Below are 27300 nucleotides of genomic sequence, written 5' to 3' on the forward strand. Positions count from 1 at the left end.
TTGCATTTCTCATGTGAAACAGTACTGATCTCCTTGATAAGGTTCACTGAAATCACTATTCATTGAACAGAGTTGAATATGAGAAAAGGTGGAAGACTAAGTCTCTCACACATCAGGTAATTTAAATAATGTACTACGATTTTTTTTTTTCTCTGAACAGTATTTGACCAGCTATACAGTAAATTAAGTAATAGAGAAAAGGTATTTGATGAATACGCAGCAAAGATTTTATGGAAGTTTACACCACCAACAAAGCAGATTGTAACCTACTCTTCTCCTTTGGAACCAAGGGAGCAAAACCTGTATGATTTGACTGTGCAGAAGCCCGGATAAGATTAATACATTCCCAGCACCAAAAATACTTCCATGGATGTCTCCCCAGTTGTCACCTAAATGGCAGTTTTGAAGGACATGGCTAATACATCCTTTTTTTATCACTTCACTGGCTTGACACCTCATCCATAGATAAAACAATCCTTGCAAATCCAGCATCTTCTCACAGAGTAAAGTCTGGGTGGGTAGTTGTATGTACAATAAACATTTCTTTTTAACAGAGATATAGTTTACCTTTCTCACTCTAATAATGCCGTCCTGAGTTTGGGCATCTGTAGTAATTTCAAATATATCCATTCCATCTCCTTCAATAATATCATAGGATGATTTAGCATTTTCTCCAATATCCAGGTCATTTGCCTTCACCCTTCCTATTGGTTCACCAAGAGCAACATCTTCCATTACTGAGAAGTGATACAGACCTTACAAATAAGAGGAAAAGACTAAACATTACACCTCATTCCAGTATTTTTTGTGTGCTCTTTATTTGTTTATACTTCCCCAATGCAAACTCTTGGGACATCCAACTGATACAAACCACATTTTACAGAAATTATTTACTGAATGCAGCAAAATGTGTTCCTTATACAGGAATATTCAGTTTACTGTATGTGAATGTTCTTTTCATTACAGTAGTATCCTGCTTCTTCCTTACAGGGATGCTTAGTGTTGGCAAACATAAATATTAAGTCACTTCCAACACTGAAAGTATGCAACATTCTCTACTGCAGACACTGTTGAACTTACCATTTTGTTTATGGACATGTAGTTAGAATTCCACTATGAAACTTTGTCTTTTACTCTGTCGAAAACTGATCTAACACTTTAAAGATCCCTTATTCAATTTCAGATCTTTACTACTTTTTTGACCATTTTAATTTGATTTGGCTTTGTTTGTTTAACCCCTTCCACCTTCCTTTTGTGGTAAGAAACTAATTAAGAACCATTCAAGAAACTCCCAACATTTATGTTTTAAAGGAAACAATAACTTTTCATAGCAATCATTATTGTAGTTACTATTTGGTTGTATTGTTAGTCTAAAACCCACTAGAAAGTGCTATTTAAATTGTCAGCATTTTTATTTTTTGTAATACTTGCTTCAAACCTTCTGACCTAAGAAGTGCCAAAAATCTATTTAGAACTTGTAATATATTATTTTAGGTAAGCATTTTATTAAGAGAAAACTCAAAATACCCATTTTACTACTATATCTCCCAGTTCTTAAGAGTACTCTGAAAAACAGAAGACAAATGCATGCTTTACATCAAAAATTCATTATGGAGTGCCTATTTCTTTACCTCTTGGTAATTTACACTTATTGAAGCTACAGTTAATAAGTGATCTAGTCCACTGCAGTGCTACTTTGTAGATAAAATAGTCAAAAGGAATTCAAGGTTAGCAGATGAGACCATTAAAACAGTTTTAGACAAAGGGTTCTGGACTTTTCGGTCCTCACAGTGGTTCTAAAACAACATGCGTTTTTTACTGTTATGTGCAGCTAGCAGTTTTCTAAACGCAAAATGTTCTGGAGTTGTTGCTTTAACTGTTTGTAGGCAGATTACAGTAGCAACAGTTGAAAGTAGGAAGGAAACTGAGGAATTCCTAAATACATATATTAGCTTTACATATAGTCTGTCCCAAAGTGAAATATTTTTTTTCTTTAATGTTTCTAGGCTAAATTATTAGCGATAATTTGGAGATCATCAAGATTCCTCAAGAATATTCATAATGGCTCACAAACAATGAGCAGCCAAAGCCATCAAGTGCCTCAGGAGACTAAATTACGTGTTCATAATTTACACTGCTGTCCACACTTTGTGGTTTGAATCTCCAGACACAGTCGATTATATTTTTAAGTTGGTATTTTTCTCTCAGATTTATTAAGATAGTTTACAAAATAGCGTAAAAAAAATAATTACTATGATGCAGCTGACTCTTTTACACAAATTGCTCTCAAGAATTATGAATTGTCCTGTCAAGATGTCATAGTGCAGAGCTGAAAAATCCACATTACGCATCTTTGAAAACCCTTGGTTCTGACAGCAGTGCACAGTTCTCGGTACAATCCTATGGTAAACTGTCAGGTTAAAAACTTCTGTGACTTATAAAATACCTCTAAAATTATTTCAAAGAGATCATAGAAGTAGTGAAAGTTCATTTTTTTCATTTCTAAAACCCAGGAGGCTAACACTCTTTGAAATCAAGCCATAAATATACATTTCTGTCCTGCCTGGAAACAATAAACCGATAAAACACACTGCTTTCTGAGTTCATTACAATTTATTGTGAAAGCAGCATGTATTACATCTTATGAATTTCTATTTCGTTCTGGTTAGGCTCTATTGTAAGTTTGATCCTTTCGTATTTTCCTTTCCAGGCAAATGCAAACCGTGCTTCAACAGTGTAAAAAAACGTTAAAGACTTGATCAGCTCTTGCATAAGGCCAGAGTCATGACTAATCTGTAAGGCTAGGCAGCATGCTATGAATACTTAGTTTTAAAAGGCAGAATTTGTAATAACATCCAGTTATAATATTTACTATGGCTCATCCTTGTTAAATGCAATATACACATAATACAAAGTTATAGTACATGCAGTTTTTTTCTAATGAAGTTGCATAATGGTCAGTGTTATAACAGGGTGGTTATTCCTAGATGGTAGCCTGAATTCTGCACTGGAATGCACAAGCTATAGCAGCTTCAAAGACAGCAACTCACTCTTTGCTGAAGGAAAACTAATCTACATTTTCCACAGAGAAAATATATTTCCAGGATCTGTGATGCAGTCTTCCTCATGATACCCAGTCAATGTGTGACTGTATCCAAACTACAGGAGAGCAGATCTGAGTAATCTGCACAGGGAAAGTACAGATTCATCTCCGTATGCATTCACTCCTGTGCTTCCTATTGAGACCTCCAGCAAATGTACCAGTTAGTACCAGTTGTGTTGCTGATTATCTGATCAGCTTTTTTCATCCTATCAGGCAAAGGCTTTTTGAGACAGAAAGTACAGATACAAATATAAAAGCCAGGTAAGCTGGCAAAAGTAGATCTGTAGTCACAGAGTTAGAGCTGCAGTACATTGCAGGTATAAAAGAAACGCCCTCTGCACTCTCATGACACAGTTCAACCAGGAGGCTCATCTATAGATGTTTACATTATCAGGGAAATTGTCATCATATGTTGGAAAACATTACTACACAAGTGCAAGCAATTCAATGTGATATGAAGTACAAAATCTACGCATTTCTTATTTTAGAATGAGAGAATACCCTTTATTGTGCACAGTGTTTATCTGTTAAAAACCACTAAGATGAGGTAATAAAATACATATTTTGCAAACAAGCTTTTACCTCTGCTTATTTATTTTATACATTTTCTCTCTCTCTATCTGCAGGTGCATTTTCTAGACTATAGGAGAGTATTGATCACATGCTGAGTACTAGGACAAACCCATTTCACTCTTCCTGTCTTCAGAACAGGGCAAAAGTGGACTTCAGGTCATATATACGTGGAAAAGAATTAATTTTACATTGGGCACATAAGTACCTTGTTAGAAAAACATACTTCTAATGAAGTAAAAATGATACAAAGTCTAGATGTGAACATTCTCCAACCCCAAGCCAGACTCTTCATACCTTACAACTTTCATTTTTTAGAACAGGCTGCATAAAAAGATAAGTTTCTAATAGCGCATTAGATTGCACCTGTTCCAAATAAAATCGATCCAGTCATTAGGCTCTTCCCTCTTCTTTTTTCATCTTCAGCTTTGAAATAGACAACAAAGCTTGTAGAGAATCTCAGCAGGATACCAAATCATTTTAACCTAGCCCAGCAAGATATCCATTGGAACCACAGTAGTAAATATGGATTTTGAATTAAAAATCAACAATTATCTATACTCAGACTTATTTTCTGTTTTCTTCACTATTACCTAATTAGTCAAACCTTTATTTCTTTTATCAGTTATATATGTCTTTTACTGGTGGCGTCACTTGTCTGCATGAGATAGAAGCACATAAAACAGCAACTAAAAGTAGCATTTAAAAACAGCTGCACTGAGAGCAAATAAATACATGAAAAAAAGTCCCCAAGACCTTTTATCTGGAGGGAAGAGGGGTAACACTGAAGACAGAGCGCTGTGTATGCTGTTGTGGACGTAATTCCCTCTCCTAAGCTCTTAATCAGGCAGAGGACTATTAATCTTTCTCTAGTAGCAGTTATATATTTTTAAATTACATTACAAACCCAGGCAGTATGATGATAAAAGAAGAGCTTGATAAAAAAAAAAAGCGTGCACTAAAGCACTACATTACTTTCTTATATAGGAGAACATACACACATAATGGCACTTACTCTGTGCAAACTTAGGAGGATTGTCATTAACATCAGTGAGTGTAATTGTCACTGTTGTAGTTCCAGAGAGTCCACCCATATGTCCTCCCATGTCCTTTGCTTGGATGACCACAAAGTATTCTTCTTTGGCTTCTCTGTCCATGTTGGGAAGAGCTGTTTTAATTATAGCTACAACAATGGGGGGAAAAAAGTCAGGTACAGACCCAAATTCAGTTTTGCAGCTATTTTGATGAATATATGTAAATATTGGTACAAAAATTGAACTGCTAAAGGTCCAGTTAAGTTGCCTGTTTGTACCAAGGATAAAGAAGAATTTGAGATTTTTAAAAAAGTTCATTAGAGGTCACCTACCTTGATTTAATTAACAGTGCAATGAAGTTGTGGTCTGAAAGCCAAGAATTAATCATACCTGTGACACATATTAATTTTTACATTTTTCTCCTGAAAAACTTTTTGGTTTCTGTCCTACCGCCCACAGAAATACATTGTTTCTCCACAGAATTCACAAACAGAAGATAACCACATAGTAAACTTAATTTGTAAGCGCCGTTAACAGTATTTGTCAGATTAATTATTTCAAAAGTTTTAAAACCAAAACCATTATTTAATCTGCTTTTGTATATAATGCAGGCTACAGTTGTTCCCTCAAGTCCTAAATCGAGTGCCTAAACTTCTACTGGAGAATGACAGTATGTCTTTCAGTATGTCTTTCAGCATAGTCACCGGTACTGCAAACTCCTAAAGTCGCTCCATTGTCCCTACTCTAGGAGGGTCACTTGTTGGACAATGATCTCGGTAAGCTGCTGTCACTTACTTTATTAGGTTAGAAGTTTTTAAAGACAGAGGAGTAAAATCATCTGTAGTATATCAAAATAAAAAATGTCAGTGGGCTAGCAGGAAGATATCTGCAAGGGACAGTCCAATTAAATACAGGGGCAGATCCACTGCAAACTCCTATAGATTTCATGGACATCTAACAGAAGAAATAATAAAATTTTTTCTTTCCAAAACTTCTCCACCTGTAATGTGCTATTATATTCACAACAATCAGTATGGAAAGTGCAATACTAAATGTTTAATGGTAAATTTAAATGGTGTTCATCACAGTCTAGTCATGTCCACCATAATACAACGATAAGAATCAACTAAAGAAGTCCCACTAAACCCACGGAAAGGAACTCTAAATGTTAAATTGAAATATGGTGGGTTTTTTTCTTTTAATCCTGTTTTTGAATTCTATTTAAAAAAAAAAAAATTTCTGTGAAAAGAGAGCACAAATTTCAAGTTACTGAATTATCTTAGTGGTTAAGTGAACCATAAGAGTACTGAGGGGAATTGAATCCACCATTGCAGTGGTTCCTTTAAACCATGGTGCTTGAGGGTTCTTATGAGGTGTAAGAAGAGTGTCTCTCTTCATGGCCCTGTACTTACAGAGCTGAAGGACACAGTTTATGGGCAAACATTGACAGTAAGTCACCAAGTCTCAGGAATACATTAAAAAAAGAAGGTAAGAATTCTATATTATACTGTATATTTGTTAAGATTTGCATGTTGAACAGAGTGGCCAAATTCACATCCTGGATCATACCTACTTGTTGCTGGGCCTGATCATACATTTCATTAGCTCCCACATTGGGGTTTTTTGGGTTTTTTTTTTTTGGTTTTTTTTTACCTGTTCTTTGTTAAGTATTGTCAGGAGTTTTCAGATTTCAATCAATACTTATTGCAAATCTGTTAGTTTCGATTTCTCTATTGGGACTAGCACAGCTGTGGAGAATTCAAATAGCTCTTTTTCCTTCACATGGGATAGTTCCTATTAAATAAGTTTCTTAGAAATGACACTCTGGCTGAAATGTCAAGATTATCTATTCATGTATTTATGGTGAATAAAGAAATGTTCCTGGTCTTTATCATTAATAGAGATGCATTTTAGCAAACATTAGAATCCATTTGTCTTTAATATTGTAATACAAAGAATCTGATCAGACCTTCTTTTCTTGGCTAAGTACAGGACCAAGTTAAGAGCAAGGTGGTGTAAGGCATTTAGAAAAAAGCAATATGCTTGCTATGTAAAACACCAAACACAACATAACAGCAGTCTTGTAACCTATACTTTTGTAAATTATTTCCATAAAACATTTTGGGTTGTTGTCTTAAATATTTTATAAATATAATTCTGGATGAAAATGAAACCTCTCTCTTACGCCTGCAACCGCCAAGCCAGAGTAATCTCTTGTTTCCAGGGAACTCGATACATAATCAGTGATTTTTTCATTCCAACATGTGGTAAGTGGGGTCAGGAACAGCAAGGCCAGCTGCACTGCAGTTAAAGGTGATTTGGGAGCAGAGTGTGGAAACAAGGCAGGCACAGCCAGTGACCTTGCCAACAAGGAGCCAGACTGCAGAGTGGCAAGTCAGGGTCCCGCTCAGATCCGGAGACAGTGGCCAGGCTGAGCCACAGTCTGATGCTCACACGGCGAGTGAGTCCACAGCAACAAGGCAGGTCTGAGGCCAGGCCAGGAAACCCAGCCAGAGGGTCTGGATCTGGGTCAGAACCGAGAAAATATGAGACCGAGCAGAGATGTAGCGCAGCCGGCGGGGCCAGCAGTAGAGCCTCAGCCTAAAAGCAGCTCCCAAGGAAAAGGAGGGGCAGCCCCTGCATGAAGCTTTCTTCACAACTGTTCTTAGCAGCAAAGGAGCTGACCTTGGATGCAGCCAGCTACACTTCTAAACTTACCCAACTACACTCCTCGAAGGAGGTTGTGCTCAGGACCCTGACAAATACAGCGTAACGCAGCCCTTGTAAAACCAATGAAGCAGCCTTGAAGTACAACATTCATGTAATTTAACTATTCTATAACATCTGTAGGAGAGGACACAAGTTATTCTGCAAAATATTGAAGAATATGCTTCTGTTAAATTTTTGGAATGAAAACAGGGGAACAGTAAAACTCAGAAGATAATAATAAACATTTATCAGATGTAACAGGTGCAAAATATATTCAGCAAAAGAGTAGGGCCGTTTCCTCCATAGTAGCCTGGGTAAGGAGAGTAAATGATTTTTATTTCTAAAAGCATTTGACAGTTGTGACTGGTTTGGACTCATTGGTTTACTAATTAGGAATAATAATGATGCATTCTGTGAAAAATTCTATTGTTATAAATGAGGTGACTCATAAAAAGGATGCTAGTGCAAACCTAGGGTACCAGAATTTGGTCCACATTATTTTTTTCCACTAATAGAGCTGATCCAAAGTTCAGTGAAACCTTATTTCAATGGGTTTTGTATAAAGCCTACTATAGCTTTTTCTCCATTATTATTTTTTAGGCAGTTTTCCTTGTTCGGGTTCTTTTTTAAAACCTAATTTACATGGTTAAGTCTAGCCTACAGATGACTTGTCTAAGATGCCACATTTTGTATCCTGCAGTTTCCTCTGAGACAAGTTAATTGTTTCAATAAAGTGATGAGTTTTCCTAGACACGTATGTCTCTCAATGTATGGAACAGTCTAGCCCTTGTCTATGGTTTGAAAGATATCAGGAAGATTAAATACCTTAAAAAGTGCCTAAATCAGAATTACAGTTTCTGACTTTTAAGACATAAAAATTGTTGGGTTTTTTTCCTGTATAAAGATACCAACACAACCTGTTATGTCAATAGTCGTATACATATTTCTGTCTGCTGTCTCAGCCCATAAACCATTTCCCAGAAGCTAAGAGTCAAAGTCAAGTTTCAATTTCAAACACAATAAAAAGCTAAAAAGAAGTTTACTGTTTTAATTACTACAAGAGGAGCTGAAGGTTTTTTAATCATCAAATATATCCAGATTACACAGGCTGATTGTTACCACCAGTATTTCTATATTCAGAATCTATAGAACAGAGGCCAGCAAAAGAGAAGTGTCGGTATCTCTTATGACGCAAATTAACAAACACAAAAAGGTTCCTATCCTCACCTATGTAATGTGATCGAGACAAAGACAGACTAAGAGAGCTATGCATAGAGGATTTCAAGGATATTTATTTGTTCTTTCTCTTTATTCACCATTTCTCAGGCTGGGCTCACAGGAAGTACTGAAACTTTCAATCTATTTTTAGAAAACAATTCACTCTCACCAAATACTAATACACATACAGCACACAGAACATTAACTCATTGAGCATTCAACCTGCTCTACTTCAATTCAACCCAGAAGCGAATCGAGAATAAAAACATAATCACTTTCAGCATGCTATGATGGATGAAAATGATATGTGCCAAACAGGAGAGTAGTTTAAAAGCGAGGGATGAGAATTACTGTAAACTAATGTGAGGCAGGTAGACGATTGTTGGAAGATTGTATTCAGAACAGTTATCAATGGCTTACTGTCAAAGTGGATAGATGGATGAAGTGGTTCATAGGGTTTGTTCTGCTTCTAGCATCATTCAGTATTTCTTGAATGATGGAAGGCAGGAAGAACTTATGAAGCCTTTCAGATGACACAAAGTTGGGAGCCACTGCAAGTACTGGAAGAACATTTCAAAACAATTTTGACAAATTGGATAGCCTAAAAAAAAGCAGGATGCAATTCAATTTGGCAAGGAAAAAGTATTTTGTGGGGGTGAAACAATTAACTTCACAATTACAATAGAGCAGATGACTCACAAGACATAAAAGAACGTGGAGTCAAAACGAGCTGAATATGAGTCAACAGCATTTTGCTAATAAAAATGCGCCAAAATTTCCTTGTATATTAGCTAGCATGTTATATGGAAGAACTGTGGAATAATGTTTCCAGTTCACTCATACCAGTAAGACTACAGGTGGAACAGTGTGCCCAGTTTTGGAATAAAAAAAAAAAAAAAAAAAAAAAAAAAAAAAAGGTCTGTATAGTTAAGGAAGTATGTGGACAGACTTTACAGCCAAATATGTAAAAATTACTGGGAGCTACTCTCCTTTTCCACTGGGGATGAGAGAAGAAATGATGGGCCTAAAATATAAACCACAAAATGGGTTTAAATTGCAGCTAGAGTGATTTCAGTTAAACATTAGGGGAACGCTTTCTAACAGAGAAGGTAAGTACAGACAGAGAAGGCTACCTGTAGAATTTGTAGTATTTCCATTACTGAAAGTTTTTAAGAACCTATCAGACAAATGTCTGTCAAGAATGAGAAGGGATAAACCTGATCCTTTTTTTGGAGCAAGGGTGCTCACTGCATTCTCACTTGAAGTCCCTTCCCTCCATACTGTCTAAGATAAGGCTTTCTCTCTGTCTGCTCTAAAATATTTCACAAACCTTAGTCCTGTGAAAACTTTCAATGGACATGTAGTACAACCACTGAACAAACACCTGCATCATAGTTTGGCTACAGATCCTCTGACTAAAACTGGAAACATCAGGAAGTGGGTTGGAAGGTAAAGAAATCAAGAAGTAATCTATTTCTTCAAAGAATGAGAACACCCCCAATCTTGGAAGTACCTCTTTTTTTTTTTTTTTTTTTGGCTGAGTTGCTTTTCCTAAACAGCTATTGGTGTCACACTGCTCAATAGCAAATAAAACAGCTGCAGAATGGGATTTACTTTTACAGTGGTCCTAAATGCACACACTGAGCAATTTGCACAATCTGCCTCACAACTTGAATCAGTTAAAATGCACCCCTGTGGACTACTTTCAAAAACCTATTTGGAAGAATATACACTGTCTCACACTGAAAAAGATCAGGGGAAAAGCAGCAACATATCAGAGGCTATAGCTGATGAAGAGAAAAAAAGCAAGCAAAAGGAACAATAGAAATAAGGATCAGTTTTTCACTTTCCTCTCCATTTTTTTTAAGGATCTCTTTATGGTAACGCTATAAAACTATACATAATAATAATTGAGAACATGGAACAAAACCAAGCAAGCACTATGCAAAATTGGAATCTGGCCCTGAAAAGCCTTTCTTAAGCATCTCATTCATCTCACAAATTTTGATGAACACTTCCTGCTATTTCAACTTACATACTTTGGAACTTTCCCTTCTTCATTTTGGAAGAGCTAAGTAATTGCTTTGATCTTCCTTCCGTGCTAAAATCTTGGTGGAGATTCTTATTAAATATAACAGTCATTTAGGACACAAATGCCTGAAAAATCAATCTTGTAATTTCTTCAAAGGGCCGTGAGATGCATTCTTTGTATTCCCATGAAGCACACTGACTTCAGTGATGTTTTAGCAGTCCACAAAAAGGTTCACTCTGAGATCTGTGGAAAACCTGTACCGTAATTCCTAAAAGATGAATAGATCACAACTAACTTGAAAATTAAAAAAATTCTAGTACTTTGATGATGTGATATGGGCATACCAATCCACTATTTTTAATTCAATTTACCCTTCATAAAAATCATAATCGTTTTAATAAAAATTATCATCAAATATTCTCATTTCTTACTTAGTTCTAATGCCTCAGGATTTTTATTTTAGCAAGACAAGAAAAATATCTGCAGTCTCTAGCAAAGTTGGCTACCTTTCTAGAAAAAAAATATCAGTTACAGTTGTCTGAACTACATTCAGTTGTAGATATATTTCAAATCACAGACATTAGCCACAGTAAAAATAATCACTAGGCGAGGAATTGAATACTATGCTGTATCATTTTACCTGGAGTGATTCTGTGCCATTTTTGTATTTTTAAGAGAGAAGCTAACAGTGTACATATCTTATTACCATGTTTATTTTTTAAAATTGTATGGGGAAGATGGCACTGCCTGCCTTTCTGTTAAACAGCGAGATGAAGGTTGAATATTGTTTTATTAATTCTCTTGTTTCTTGTATAACCTACAATCTATTGTATTTTCTTTTTAAGCCCATATTACTACCATTTTTGTGTTTTCTGATCTTGCTTTCATTCTGAAGTAGACCTTGCAAGTTTGCCATTGTGTGTAAATTAACACTACCTACCTTTCACTGTATGTATTCTGCTTCAAGAATATCATATAGGATATGACTGGAAAACACATATAATAATACTGCCTTTTTAATTCAGATTAACTTGTATCTGGGTTTTATAGTATGGGTAAAGAGCTTTCATCTCTACTTACCAGCCATTCCCTTTTCCCTGGGACCAAGTTTCACTGGCATAGTGAAGGGATCACCCTCTCACCAACTAAGAATGAAGGCAATAAATATTCTGCCCTGCATTTATGGCCTTCCTTTCTTAGGATTTTATTTGTAATGATCCTCTAATACCTATAATTATACTAGACACTTTACAGAAAATAGCCTTGGATTCTTTTTCAGATGCTTTCCAACTCTAGCTGTGCAGTTCAAATTCCTCTCTCTAATTCAGTCTCTTGAAGCACAATATTATTTAGATATGTAACCCCTGTTTTCCTACTCAGCATGAGGAAAATGGTTAAGTCCTAACTATCTCACTAGCTTTCTAAAATGATAGAGGTATTGCTCTGAAATGCAAGAAATGTGTGTGGTATCAGCTTTTTTGTTATTACTACTATTAGATAAACTCTAGAAGCAGAAATCGCCTTTTTTCAAATGCCAGTCTGTCTTGATCTTAAGCCACTCATCTTTACCAACTACAGACTATCATAAAACTGTTTTCAAACGTCTCTGCAGTAATTTTATACTTCCTTTATTAATCAGAAAAGTCAGCTCTTGCTGCTACTGAAGGACCCAATCCTACATACCTTATCCATAATAGTTGCACTTTATACTTCTAAGTAAAAAGCAAGAACTGTAGGACTGACCCTTGGGTCTGCTGCACTAGCAGTTTGTCAGTACAGCTCCCTCTCCTAATGGGCTGTCACCAAGACAACTCTCAGAATCACCAAAGAATCTCTGTACAAACACCTTAACGCAACTCCTAAGGTTGCACAGTATACTTAGTACACAATGACAAGAAAAGGCTTATACTAGTTTGAAAATACACTCTATTTTCAGCATTGTGCCTAAGTGCATCAAATGCTGTCAAGACAGAGCTGAAGGTGCTGTAACAGAAGCGACCAAGTATAAACTCCAGAAATCCTTGTATATGCTGGAGCCAATTCTGCTACCTTGGGAGTGTTGCTGTCTGGGCTGCATGGACCTACCTCCTGTATGCTGCAGCACACACCTGCCTTCTCCTCCAGGAAAGGAGTTCCTACACCTCACTTGGTAAGACAGAACAACACCTACCCATCCTCTTCATGCCTCTTAAAATTACTTCAGTTAAAAGTTTAGTTAAGTTTAAATCCGTAGTAATTAGCAAGAATATCACAGCAGCGCTAGTTAATGAAATGAGCTAGAAGCAGCAGTTCAATCCAGGCTCTGACTAATGTTGAACAAGTTCTTTCTCTAGACTAATCCCATGAGGTTTTAAATCTAAACTCTTTAGAAACTGAACTATTTAGAAAGGCTCTGTTGAACACAAGTGAGTTCTGTTCCTGGCAGCTCATTACTTTCCCCTTACAGTTGCAGATTACTTCCTGTATCAAAACTGTTTTCCCATCTCTCTCTAGTTTGAAAATGCTACCTTGTCATTTTATCATAAGTAATTACAGAAACAGTCCCCACGCCTCTCTTTTATTAACACCTCTCAAATATTTGTGCAGTGATTTCATATCCTCCTTTAATCACCTCTTATCCAGTTTATACAAATTAAGTTCAATCAATCTTTCATTATAAGTAATATTCTCACCTTAGCTACCCTGCTTTGAACTTTCTTCAGTATTTCAGTAGTCTTTTTTATGACGATGGGTCTCATCAGTACTACATGCAATATTCTGAGGGCAGCTTGTGCTATCATTGATATGCAACGTTACTAATAAACTGGACATTAACAACCAGACAGAAGAAATATTCTGTAACATCACAAAAACGTCTGTAACTCAAAAGCTGCTGTCATTTATCCTCTCGCTACTTTACTTGTTTTTATTCTGCTGGACTGTATTTCAAGGTCTAGATGGAGGAAGACAATAAAGACTGCAAATTAAAATAAAAGATTCAAACCTGACTTCTGCTGAATGCTGTTTTCATTCCTCCTAGGCCTACTCATTTATGTTCTGATTTCAGAACCACAGGGTTCAACACTATGGTCCAGAGAGAGCCATATACTAAGTCATTAAAAGCTCTGTTGATTAAAGCATGTGCACTTTCACCTGAAAGTTAAAGCTAGGTATAGAAAAAAAATCAATTATTCACTCTCCAAAGAAATATCCACATTCTATTAGGAAAGTCTTTAGTTTTCTAGGTCTCCTGACTCTTCTATTCATCTCAGCTTTACTAACTTGAACTTTGGCTTTGTACCAAATGACCATATCCAAGATGGCACTGTTTAAAATCTATTCTTTTTCATATATAGTAATGGTTTATGCTTGAATAATACAATGTGTTTTCCAGTGCAGTAGAGTGTTTGGCGTAATTTGCCTTGTTCATGTAACTGTATTTCAGGTATGTGTAGGAGTGACGTTATTTAAGTTCATGTGAAATGTAAATAAGTCAGACACAGACAAAAATGTATTTTCTCTGCCATTCCTGTATTGTAGAACACAGTGTCACTTCATATTACGTTCCATTATGATAACCTTATTTTAAAGCTGAGAGCCATGACTTAATATCCTTGAAAAAGCTTAAAAGTCAGAAGTGTACTTTAGCTACTTTTAGCAGTCTTAAGGAACTCCCTTCCTCAGAATTTTGACTGTCATTATTTGGATTATGAGAGAATACATACAACTTATATACCTTTATAAATAATACACACTAGTCAGGAAACCTGACATCAGTTAGTCAGATGTAACAATACTGATTTGTGGAATATATTTTAGTCCACCATGAGTTTCGTTACCCATCTGATGTCATCACGTTGTAAGTTTAGCCTCTCGTAGAAAATCTGAATCTATATCTTTGTAATGTATTATTCACATTTACTCTATACAACAAACCAGTGGTCATATTAAAATTCACCTATGAAAAGCGAAAAATATTCAGAACAAGCCATCAAAAAAGCATTTACCCTAAGCCATATTCAGAGCACTGAATGAAAAATAACTTCTGAATTACCTTCTTTCATGTGTCTATAACTCACGCAGAAGAACTTGCAAACTAGAACTGTAGAAGTATATGTATTTTTCATCTAAGGTAATGGAAAATTATTGTTTTATGGGTCACTTACCGGTACTTATTTCTGTGCACCCGGCATTATAGAATTGTTTCAGCAAGGAGGTTGAGAGTAATGTCAGTGTTTCAACCAAGAGTGTGATTCAGATAAGGACTATACCTAGTGAATGTCAAGTTATTAGGAACAAAAAAGCAGAGGAGTAAGCAACTGCTTTCCTCAGGTTTACCCTCAGGTGCAGCAACCCTTTCTACTGTAGGCATGAAGCCATATCCTATACCTTTGCTCGCTTTTTTTGTTCAGAGTACTATAGAAGAGAGAGGAATCAGGAGGCAGGCATGATTGGGATTATTCCTGATGGTCAGCTCTCAGTGTACCATTAAAACAAAGCAGCAAGGTCAGACAATCGTTAGTCTGAGCCAGGAAATGAAAAAAAATTATAGGCAGTACAGCCTATCTGTGGCTGCGCTGGTGCTGGTAGCTGCACAGATCTAAATCTAGTCTGAATTTCTAATAATCCAAGCTGATAAAAGGCCACTCATCTAGAAAAATAGTAAGTAGATCAGCTCTAAGTAGCTATACTTTTGATAATTTTTGATACAGTCCCGTGAACGACAGAAAATATTTACATTCTGAAGTGGATCACTTTAACATAGCCCATTTCTTAAAACAGTGATTCCATTTTGGGAAAGACACAATTCTAGACAAAATTCTATTTCAAATGAATTGGAAAGGCTTTCAACTTAGCAGGGGCACTAATGAAATGTAACCACAGAGAAAATGTAGCTATACACACACACACCACCCACCTTCTTACCCCCGCCTCCCACAAAAACCCCAACCAACCAAACACCAAACCCTAAAATATCTATCATGCTTGGAGGATCACCTTCAGGTTTGATTTGGTTTTGATAAGACACTATTATACCTGGCTGTTCTGCTTTAATTTGTACACTGTGCCAATAATATCCAAACATCTTCCCACATGAAAACTTTCACTGAGGTTCCCGAGTACTACACACAAATGTGCAAGATAATGTGTTTTCCTGGCCTCGTTACTAAGAGGAAACAAATATTAGTTGTGATGGTTCACATTGCTAAGGTTGGATAAATATAAAGAAACAATCAAACATCTACATACTTTCTATTTGCTTTGGACATTTTCTTTTTGTTAAAATGCACCTTCCACTCTATCTGTCCATGGTAACAGCACTACCATCCAAATTATATAGCTGCTAAACTAGCGTGCATGTTTTATGCACCACTACCTCTAAAAGGTGAAATACACACTGCCATAAGCTACTGCAAAATTGTAACTATCTTAGCATAATACTCTTTGTGTTTTGAGGCTGCATGTAACAACCCCTAAAACTCTCTCTGGTATGTAACAAACCTTATTATACCCTTGGCTCCAAAATTCTGGTATTACCAAGAAAATCTGCTGAGTAGTTCCTTACGTTTTCTGAAATCAACACTTCTCTTCAGAAAAGCCACAACTATAAGGCTGCTGGGTTTTAGAGCAATCTTTTTCACCCTGCATAATATGCGGCTGCAATTTCTAGATGACTACCTGCATCTGGTTTGCTTAATGACTAGACTTTTATGTATATATTCTAAACAAATGTATGCTGGAGGGCGCTACACAATTTAACATTTAGTATGGCTAAGACTTCTCTAAGCGAACAAAGATGCATCTCAGACACAAGACCAATTTCTGCAAATTTTAAAACATTACAAGCAATGGATAGGTCCATCTAACATCACAGAAGCAACTGCATACTCTCTAGATTTAACAAACTATTTGGTGGGTAGCTGTAAAAGTAGTGTGGTAGTTACACTGCAGATGAAGGCCATTACATAGAGGTGGCAAAGAAACAGAGGATGGCCTCAGCACATAAACTCATTCAGTTATAATGGTTTAGAGAAAAACATAATTGATGTCCTCCATAGGTCTAGAAAAGTGGGGAATCAAACCACTTATACATTCAGAAGCAGCTCCACAATACAAAGCCACTTACTTAGGGACTGTGGCAAAGCCACAGTTGAATTCTTTATGATTAAATTCCCTTTAGAAACTAACATGTCATTTTCATGGTAACTGAACTGCTACTCAAAGGAATATTTGTAACTGGAAATGAACGTAGGAGGGGGAACTTAATGCTAGTGAAACAGGAGAAAAATCATGATTTTCAGGTTCAACCAAAAAGCTTTGGAGTTTTCTCTGGCTTTCATGATAATGGAAATCACTTTCCTAGGTGATGAACAGTTACTTCATTGGATTAAGCATAAGGTTTTAATGCAATACAAATAATAAACCTGAGTAGAATTAAACAAATTTTTACACTTGGACTATTTCTTTAAGGCTATTTTTGTGTGAAAGAAGTGAAAAATCCTCTGTGTAGGTGGAGAATACACTTCTCAGCTCCTCTGTGAAAGCTGATGTGCTCCCCTGCTATAGCACTAAAACTTCCTGGTGTAGAAACTGAGAAAGAGCCTACAACTAATCCCCCTCTAATTAAGACAACTAACTCAAGTCTGCATGCAATAATTTGTAATACTAAAGAAAACCTAATCATATATTTTGATACTTGAAGGACAGGGGTCTGTTCAGAGTTATATTTCCACATGACTTGTGACAATCAGCCAGCATGAACTAAGGGGCTTCAGTAATAACACTCTCTTGATGCTTATTTTTGAAACAAGCTACTGTTTTTCCATTGTGCTGTGCTAGAGTTATTCTTTGTAAAACTCTATTTTACATGCAGCGTAAAATACAACATTAAGTCACATTTCAGAGATTGTTTTCACATTTAGGATAGCTGTCCTTCAACCAGAAGAAAATACTTTAATGGATTAATCCGTTAATCTATTAATATTTATCGATCTATACTACTTACCTAAAGTCCCTGCAAGTTAGGACATTTCTAGGAAAGTGAAATAATTTTTCCCATGCAATCTCACCAGAAAGAGTTAAAGAACTACCAGACTTTAAAGAGTCTAAGAGTACTCTATTTAATGTTGGTGAGAAAACTTAGCACACTTGATCTATCAAAAGCATCCTTTAACAATTTCTCCTAGCATTTATTTCATAATTCTGTTGATCTGCATGAGGACAAGAACTTTTACTACTCCTTTACTCCTTTATGGTCATATAAATTCAGGTGGGTTTTTGTATGTTTTAAAATGAGTTATAGCTTTCTTCACCTTAGGAGATCACAGCTGCTTGACTCACAGTGATTAAAAACAGCTTCTGGTAACAGGTGAAAGAATATAAGAAATAATATCAAAACACTTTACAAAACACTTCTCAGATGTAACTAAATTAATTTGCTATAGGTACAACATATGTACAGAAAATGAGAGGGAATGTATTTATTGGCACTTCTTTCAGATGACTTTCAAGATTTAAAACCACAAAGAAATAGTCATCCTAAATGCATGCTAATAAAACTTCGTACCAACACTCAGTATCACGTTCTTTCTTTCCCCTGATCCATCCAATCAAGAAAGAAAAATATTTTTTAATGAAAACACACAATATATTCACTAAAATTCCCAAGCTAAACTGTACTTTCTTTAACTGGAAATACTATAGTCTCATATTGAAAATTACATTATGCTCATTAAATTCCTCAGACCAAGTCTTTCAATCCCTAATCAGTTATAAATTACACGGCACTTCCGCTGCCTTCGGTTTTGCTTCAGTAACTTCTGTAATATTAGCATCACCATTACTTACATTATCGTTAATACAGATTTTTCTTTGTCTTTTCATATGATCAGACTCTGATGGAATACAAGTGAGACATATGTTACAACTTGGTAATACTGACAGACATCTACTTACGCTCCCTGTTTAAGTATATCATACGACATACAGAAGAGTCACGGTCACTTGCGTACACATAACCCCAGGATTCATATTCAGAGTCACCTACCTGTATGTGGCTCAATAGAAAAGTAAGGCTGTCCTTCCAGAATGCTATAAACCAGCTTGGCACTATTTCCATAAACTGGATCATCTGCATCTGTAGCTGTTACTTTAGTAACAAAGGTGCCTGAATAAAAAGAATATACACAATTAATGTTTGCACTATTAATTGAAATTTGCATAATTTATTTAAAAAATAATTTGAAACAAAAATTTATTTCCTTGCGATTTGTATGACAATAATAAAAGAAAAAAAAATTATCAGTGACAAAACATTACTTGTGGAACACAAACAAAACATTTTCCTTCAAGATGATATATGCCAGCAGACTGAATTTCTGGGTAAGAGAAAAACCTTTTTAGTAGCTGTATTATTTAAGGTTTCTTTGTAGAATGCATTTAAAGCTACCTGATAGATCTGTGTAGACTTCAAGCATTTGCAAAGGAATCATATCAAAGGGATATGAAATACAAGGTTAATAATACAATATAATATGTTGCATTTAAGATTTGCAAAATCACATTTGAAAGAACCTTGCCAAGTTACAGAGACCACATAGAAAAGCCATAATAAGAAGGATTCTTTTTTCTTCTCTTGGCTTACAGCCATAATAATGGTTTGATGTGGCCACAGTGACAGAGTTAGGACATCTATTGTCTCCGAAATGAGTGTCTGCCACTGAGGGGGCCATTGTCTAGCCAGAGTTATAATTCCATACTCTGACCAAAAAAATAGAAGAAAAAATTAAGGAAATTGCCCTTTTTATTTCTCAGGCAACATAGCACTTGCCATTTCTGTAAGAAGCAAAATCAAATGAAATTCAGTTGGTTACATTAAGCTTGCTGCAGAGACTTTTTTTCTGGATGACTTAAAAATATAATGATGACATTAATTAGGCTAACAATAAAGACAATATCTACAGAGGAAGAGAAAGCAAGAGGTTACAGGCTGAATTATTCTTATGTTCAGAAAAGAAAGGAATTATAGCACCCACCGAAATACCCCCCCTTTCTGGATATGCCAATAAAAACAGCCTCCTCTTCCTTCTCACACTTTGTGTGCTGCTGAATCCAAATCACATCCCTTCAGGACAGGAACAGTAAACTAAAGGGGGAGGAGATCCCTTTGGCACGTCCTTGCACTACGCTCTCTCCTTTCTCTGTATGGCACATCACTGCTATGGCTTGGGCAGTTTTGTGTTACAATACATGCAAATTATTTAGAGGAATGTTTGCATATTTTGAGATAATTTGCATATCACCCAATAGCTTCCATTTCACGCTTTCCCACCCGGCCACCTCAAACATCAGGGCAAGATATGGGGCTAGCAGGATTTGGGAGTGTCTAGAGGGATGGATAACACCTCTTTTATGGAGTGGAAGTTCTGCAGTGCCTGAAGTTGAGGCAGGTTTGCAGCATGGGAAAAATGGGATAATTCCCAGGGAAGGGAATGCAGGTTGCGGAAATACATCTCACTAGAGAAAAAAATGCCTACGGCTTGTACCGGTCATTTATTTTGGCAACTGGTGTAAATTTATCCATTCTTACGGGGGGGAACCTCAACGAAGGGAAACAGATCAGCTGGCTGTCATGCAAGCTCCCCCATGGCCCCATCTGGCAGCAAAGTGCCCCACCAGCATCTCTCCTGCTGCTCAGCACAGTCCAGAAGAATCCACATGGCCTGCAACTGATGCGTACCACATGGAAGGGGGACGCAATGCTGGTGAATATTATGTTGCATCTATCTTCAACAGATGCTTGCTGAACGTGTTTTTATAAACATGTAAACTGTTTACGTTTTGAAGCTTAACTGGTTTTGATGTTGAAAGGTGATCTTATACATAACCTTTAATATAATAACCTTTACCCTGCCACTGGGCAGGAGAAACAGACTTTATCCTCAACTTGATGGTTGGTTTGTAAGGAATTAACATCGGAAATTTGTTGTCTGACCAATTAAAAATTTTGCCGTATACCAGACACTAACAGACAATGCCTGAGAGCTTTGACTGAAAATGATAAAGGGGATAGATGACACAAATGTGGGCCTCAGCCTTGTAGCAAGTACAGCAACCTCAACCTAGAGATGATATCCTGAATGACCTCCTTCACATACAGGAGAATAAAAACAGTAACAGGGAAGCAACCATGGGACACAGTCAGAGGCCATGGTATAGGCTACAGAAAATAAATGAAATAGAGAACAATGACAAGGAAGTATGCAGGAAGCTTGAGTTTCGATGCTGCAGGAACAGAGGAACAAAAGGACCCTTCGTGGCTTGCCCATAATAGCTACAAAGCATGAAAAGACATAGCTATTAGAATTGTCTCACATTTAGGTTTTGTTGGCTCACCTTCTGTAACTCGTACACCAGTTACAAGTTTTCTGTTTTGTTGTTCCTACAGAAAGCAATCTCTTAGCCAAGCTGTACCTCCCCTCTCGCAGCATTCGGGCTACAGCCCCACCATCCCAGCAGGACATGCCCTGCAGTTCACAGCTGCTGTCCCATGTGTGATACCAAATATTAAGATAGAGGTCAGTGCTTTCTTCAACTGGATTGAGACTGAAATAGCAGGTGATGTACTAGGTTTCTGTGGCTGCTGTCATAAAACTTTTGTTTTGTAATCTTCTAAGACAGAAGAGGTTTGTGCAGAACATCATACAATGGGACAGGACTGGAATAAGATAAGGCTCATCATAGAACAGTGAAAATTTTTGTAAGAGTATTTTATCTAGGCTCTTCCATTTTGTTTCCATGATACACTTCATACACAAAGGAAAATAAAGAAGTGAACCTGTTGACTTCTTTGAGATTGTGTTTGATTTGCCTAGCTGGCTTTTATTTCAAAGGACTTCAGAAATAATTACATTGCTTGTTTAGAAAGATTTGATATATAATGTCTATTCTTTTATTTCACTTGAGAATTCCTGAAGACTTTTATAGATATTTATTTCAAGATTTCAAAACTTAAATGGATGTGCTGATTCTTTGATAAACGCATCCTTTATCCCAAGTGTTCATTAGACATTGAATTTGAATACACCTTAATAAAAAGAGGCAATCAGTGTCTAGCATTGCTTACAATCCTGATGCTCAGCTCTCAAGATTTTTTCTTGTGATATAAAATAATTTAATCACTTATTGAGGCCCCAAGTTTATCTGAAATTTATACATACATTAAAAATACATGCATAATAGTCAGTATTCCCATCCACTGTTTATATACACAAAAGCAGGGGGAAAATTGCATACCCTTCTTTTTCTTTCCCTTACACGTCACTTGAAGTGTGACTAGAATCTCGCCTAATAAAACTAATGAAGGGAACGGAAAAATAAAATACTCTCCCAGCTCCTAGAAATCAATTTCTTACACTGCCAGTCTCTGCCACTCAGCACTTCATTTCCGACCATCACACACACTTCTGAGAAGGTCTGTCATATTCAGTAATATGCTCCCAACAATCTTATTGATGAAAATTGGTTATGAAAGATGTAAGCAAGCATGAAACAGAAATTAAAGAAATTACTTCCAATATTAAAATCAGTTAAGCTTTTACATAGTTTAAATTTTATCACCTTCAATTTGAAACTTTTTGGTTTATGCCTTGAATAAAATCTTCTGCAAGTGTGAAACATGCCACATTAATATGTTCATACTGGCAATAAGAAGTATACAAAGGAACAAACTCTGTCCCTTCTGCAGCTGCAGAGTATGTTGCTACATCAGTGCTGCTCTGGTTCCACTGCAGGACGCTAAGGGTCCAGAAGAAGTTGCAACCTATCTCACTCCCACCAGTGACAGAACCCTTTTCAACTAAGCACAAACAAAAGATTTGGAGAACTGAGAGATTCCTGAGGGTGAAAAGTAATGCAGAACAAAAGAACTCACAACCACCATGGCTGTTATTTAGGCAACCTCCCGAACACAGCAGAACTCTCCGTGCTTTGGTCTAGAGCTTTGGATTATCAATATTTAAGTAGGATTTTACTCCACTACAGACACTGCAGTTATAAACTACATGTATACAAATATTTTTTACATGCATAATGTGCTTAAAGTTTTAAAGATAAAAATTTTGCATTGAAAAAGCAGTAAGAATGCAGGGAAGAGCATTTATTTAATAAGTGCTCTTTGAGAAAAAACATTCTGGGTTCTGCCCAGCAAATAAACAGCTAAGGTTTCTGTTTGTGTTTAATTTTGACTGCATTTGGCTTGTGTTTGTTTCTTTGTCAATGCTACAACAAACTCATTTAGCTAGAGACTATAAATTTGAAATGGTGCCATTTTTACAAGAAAGCCACTATTATAGTCCAAGTCACTGTTGTCCTAATTACAATAATATAGCAGTTTTATATAATTTGGCCCAACAACATAATCACTGTTTCTTTTTTTCTTTATATACCTAATATTGCCTTATGTAAAACAGAACCATTTTTTTGATAGATGAGGCAAATTTTAAGATGTTCAGTTAAAAAACTTTCTGCATTTTTTTCTGAGGTACACTTCTGCAATGCTAATGACTCTGCGATTAATATGGACTGCAAAGAGATTCAACAGATTTTAATTAATGAACACTTCTAATGTGATTTAGCCATTAACCATTGCTGATTATTTCATTCTGTTAGTGTCAGGTTTCATAGTTTCTCTTTGCAACAGGCTAACAATCAGAGACGCAATTAACAATAAAAGTATTCTTATATGACTAGGTAAGAAAGCCTGTGTTTGCTGGCAAAGTAAGATTAAAAGCCATCATAAAAATAAGATGTGTGTGCTCAGCTAGTGCTCTTTTGTTGTTTTGGCTGTGTTTTTACATGCAAGTCAGGGTACAGATTCTGCACATTAGTCAAAAAGAAAAATGCATATGCTGCTACAGGGAGTAGGAAAGCAAATTTTTTGGTGTGGCAGTGAAATGTGCAGACCAGGGAGGGGGGGAAATCAAACTTGTATCTTCTAGAGGAGGTAACGCATAGTCGGTGCCAGAAATTTACATGAATCCATATTCAATGAAGCAACCATTTTGTTGAAAGATTGTAATCGCTGGTAAAAATAAAAAATGTTACCATAATGCAACCTAGTGGGACCACATTTTCTCATTTTTCCCAAGGACTTTTTTTTTTTTTTTTTTTTTTCTTTTCAGATGCCCCTTTTGGTCTCCCTCACTCTTTCTCTCCTACTCTTCCCCCAATCTTGACAGGCTGAAATCTCCACTTTATTCAGAATATCTGATTGCCTATCTGACAGGGCATTAGTAGTATATTTGCATGAAAAAGACCTACCGTTATTTACCAACTGTTTTGTTTTTCTAAGAGGATCACTGTGCTTCAAAATCTCTAGCTAGATTTTGAGTTTGGCTGATAGTAGCCCTGCAGTCAGTAGCGGTCAAAGCAAAGCATTGTTTGTATTCAGCAGGTCAGATAAGCATTCTTTCCAAAACGAAACCTTTTCTTCACTGTCCTTCTTTGCTATAATCTCACAGGTAGCATGACAGTTGTTGTCATGGTAACAATTTTTTATTGAATAAAACTGCAATAATCTCATAAAAACCTGTATAACTTCTTGACATGTAAATTATTACTGCCTCAAAGCTGAAGAACTTATTCTTATTTGTTTTTCATTGTAACTGATTTTTTTAAATACAAAACCAGTTTTAAGCCTTATCATCCTGTATCATTCTATATGAGACCATTTCTAAACACAAAATCTATAAATTAGACATTTCACTAATCAAATAAAGAAAATGTATATGGAATAGAAATCTGTGTAATGCACTTCAGAGCTTGTTAACATATGCAAACTACACATAAAATATTATCAGTGGTATTTTAAATTGCATAGCTTCGTGTTTATGCAGATGTACACACATATATATGCGGGTATGTTGTATGAGTGTTTTAGGGTTCTTTCACAGATTGTGTGCAATTTCTCTCCTACCTTCTACATCAGTGCTTGAATGTATTTTTATTATTATCAATAGCTACTTTATTGCTGAAACTCTAAAAGCCCAATACGCGGATCAGGTCTCCCAATGCAAGAAGGTCCTCTCCCCAAAGACTCCAAGAGCCGAGTACCAGGAAAGACAAATGCAGACAGACAACTGAAGAGAGATAAGGAGATGACAAGAGGATGTAAATCATCCTGGGAAGCAATGCTGTCAAGCACACAGTGGTGCTGCTGCCTGACTTACCTGCTGTCAGGTTAGCACACCTACCCCACAGTGCCTACAGTACGTAGACATCATGGAAGAGTTTGAAGGACTGCTTTGACAACAGATGACAGAGGTCTTGTGTGGGTTTTTTCAGAAGATCTTCCCAGAATTAAAGGAAGGCATGTGAAAAAAAGAAAAGTATTTGCTTTTTAAGTGTCCAGTGGACACCTTTCAGTGACGAAAAATTAATGGAGGTGAAAGATGACATCCTAAGCAGCAGTAAGGGGTATAGATATGGGCCGGAACGGTCCACTAAAGGAAAAATGGGCAACTTATGCTTGACATGCTAGAGAGACAGGAAGGCCAGAATGTATTCTACTACATCTATAGTAGAATCCTGTATACAGCCAATCCTAGAGGGAGAAATGAAAAAAAAAAAAAAAAAAAAAAAAAAAAAAAAGGTGTACTTTACAGATGTAATACTGATATGTGGATGATGAGAACCATATAAATACATAGATAGATACAAGGCTTCACTTAATCTTCAGCAAAGAGAAAAACAACAACAAAAGCTTCCTTAGAATGAGAAATTGTACAAGGAGGAATAGCTCCCCAAGGGAAATAACAGAATCCTCCTCACTGAAGAGTTCACTCTATTGCACAGGATGCTAGATAATGTATTCTAAGGGAAAACCCTAGAAAGACAGCGAGATTAACTAATAGGGTAATTTGTCTTTCCCAGCTGTAATTTATTTGACTCTAAGTAGTGAAATACTGTGATGCTGTCATGATCTTGTTTATGATGATTAAGGTAAGGAAGAAGGAAAAGACGGTTATTCATACAACTCAGTTTTAGGCTCAACTGGCTAAATTAGATACCTAGTTGCACTAGCTTTCTGCTCTATCTAAGGGAGGAAGACAGAATTGTCCTTTCATGACATCCTTTTTTCTTGGTGGACCAGAGAGGAATCCAAATTAAATTAGCCAGCTAATGTGAATGCCTAAATTTCAATCATATGACTACTCTCTTATGTGTATGTACTCAAAATAGGCCATACCAGTCTATAACACTAACCCTCCGGGAGCTTCAAGCACATAAGCTGGCACACCAACATATAGGACAAGTACAAATCTTGCAAGACTCTTAGTTTTGTTTACATTATTTTCCATATGTATATACAAACACCTATTTGCACTTATATACTCATATAGACAATTGTATACACTTTCTGAAATAAACTGCAACTGATATTTCATATTCAGTTTTTAAAAACTAATCCAAAAGATTAGAGTAACAAAGCATTACTTGTTTGTTTTGCTAATTTGTTTTCTATGAGTAGTCATATGTAATGTCACCCAAATGCACTGAAAAAGAGATCTGAGAACCCAGTACTCTATAGACCTACAGGAAATGGCAGATGTTGTCCCAAAGAATTGATAGCCTAAACCAAAAGTTCTAACACCTGAAAAAACAAGCTCAATAAAGGGATCTGAAAGAATCAAACAGGAACAGCTTGGTCAATAGTAGGAAATAACCACTGCAATAAATTATGTACCATGCAGGAAAATGCAAGAAACTGCTTCTGTTTCCACCAGGAAAATAGTCTTTTCATATCCCTCTGATATACTAAGTCAGGTTTAGCTCCATAACCAGAAGAGGAATCTGAGTGGTTTCTTCCAGATGTTACATATTTCTTAATGCAATTTTTAGAGTAGATAGTTTAGAAAGTTAATGAAATCTTTAAAAAATGTTAATATCTTGCAGTATGCATATGAGTCAAAATCTCTGAACAACTGAATATCCTACCACATGTAACACAACAATGTTTTCAGATTGCTCATGTGTCATTTTAAGGACTTTTTATCATGTGAGGGAAATGGGAAAAATATATTGTATGCAAATGTGTAACTGCAGAAGTATGAAAGGTGCTTGCTATGCATAGAAGAAAAATGCCTTCTGTACAGCCCACAGACAATGGAGCAAGCTGGCAGCCTTCAGCATTTTACAGCTGTATAATGAGGACTGTAGGAAGCATGGCTGTGAAATCCAATAAGCTGCACATTTTACAATTTTTTGTGCATAAACTAATTGTTTTAGAACTCTGATACTGCCTTTTTAACACATTCTTTTGGAAACAAAAATGTTTTACATCAGAAATATATATTCAGATCTAGTAATATAGATAACTCTTCAGCAATTATCCTTGCTGATGTTACCTACTCGATGGATATAGCTTGTGTGAATGTAATAAGAAAGGACACTGCCTTTTCAGTTTTAAGGTTGGCAGTTCTTTCTTGCTACAACTTATAAGATGGTGCCATTAGAGAGCCTGCAGGTATTCCTTTATAAATTCCCCGGGGTTGCTGTTTGTTAGGATTAGAATAGAGTCTGTAACATCACAGGCAACAGTGGAAGGGTAAAATATATTTTATGTTTGGCTTAAAGAATTATGTTTTCTTTTCCTG

The 27300-nt window shown here is 36.2% G+C and overlaps 1 protein-coding gene across 4 annotated transcripts in view; it reads right to left on the reverse strand.

The window, feature by feature from the left end:
- CDH8 (cadherin 8) overlaps positions 1 to 27300 on the reverse strand; it is a 149893-nt gene that overhangs the window by 58778 nt on the left and 63815 nt on the right. For all 4 annotated transcript variants that reach the window (XR_003925073.1, XM_030026089.1, XM_030026090.2 and 1 more), the window contains exons 4-6: positions 18693 to 18812; positions 4689 to 4856; positions 568 to 755 (exon numbers count right to left, since the gene is read on the reverse strand). Coding sequence is in view for 3 of the 4 variants with exons in the window: in XM_030026089.1 (XP_029881949.1) it covers positions 568 to 755; positions 4689 to 4856; positions 18693 to 18812 (476 nt within the window). In the remaining variant the exon portion in view is untranslated. The remainder of the gene's footprint in view (positions 1 to 567; positions 756 to 4688; positions 4857 to 18692; positions 18813 to 27300) is intronic.

The sequence above is a fragment of the Aquila chrysaetos genome, chromosome 9 (genome assembly GCF_900496995.4).
Source record: "Aquila chrysaetos chrysaetos chromosome 9, bAquChr1.4, whole genome shotgun sequence".
Taxonomy (NCBI): Eukaryota; Metazoa; Chordata; class Aves; order Accipitriformes; family Accipitridae; genus Aquila; species Aquila chrysaetos.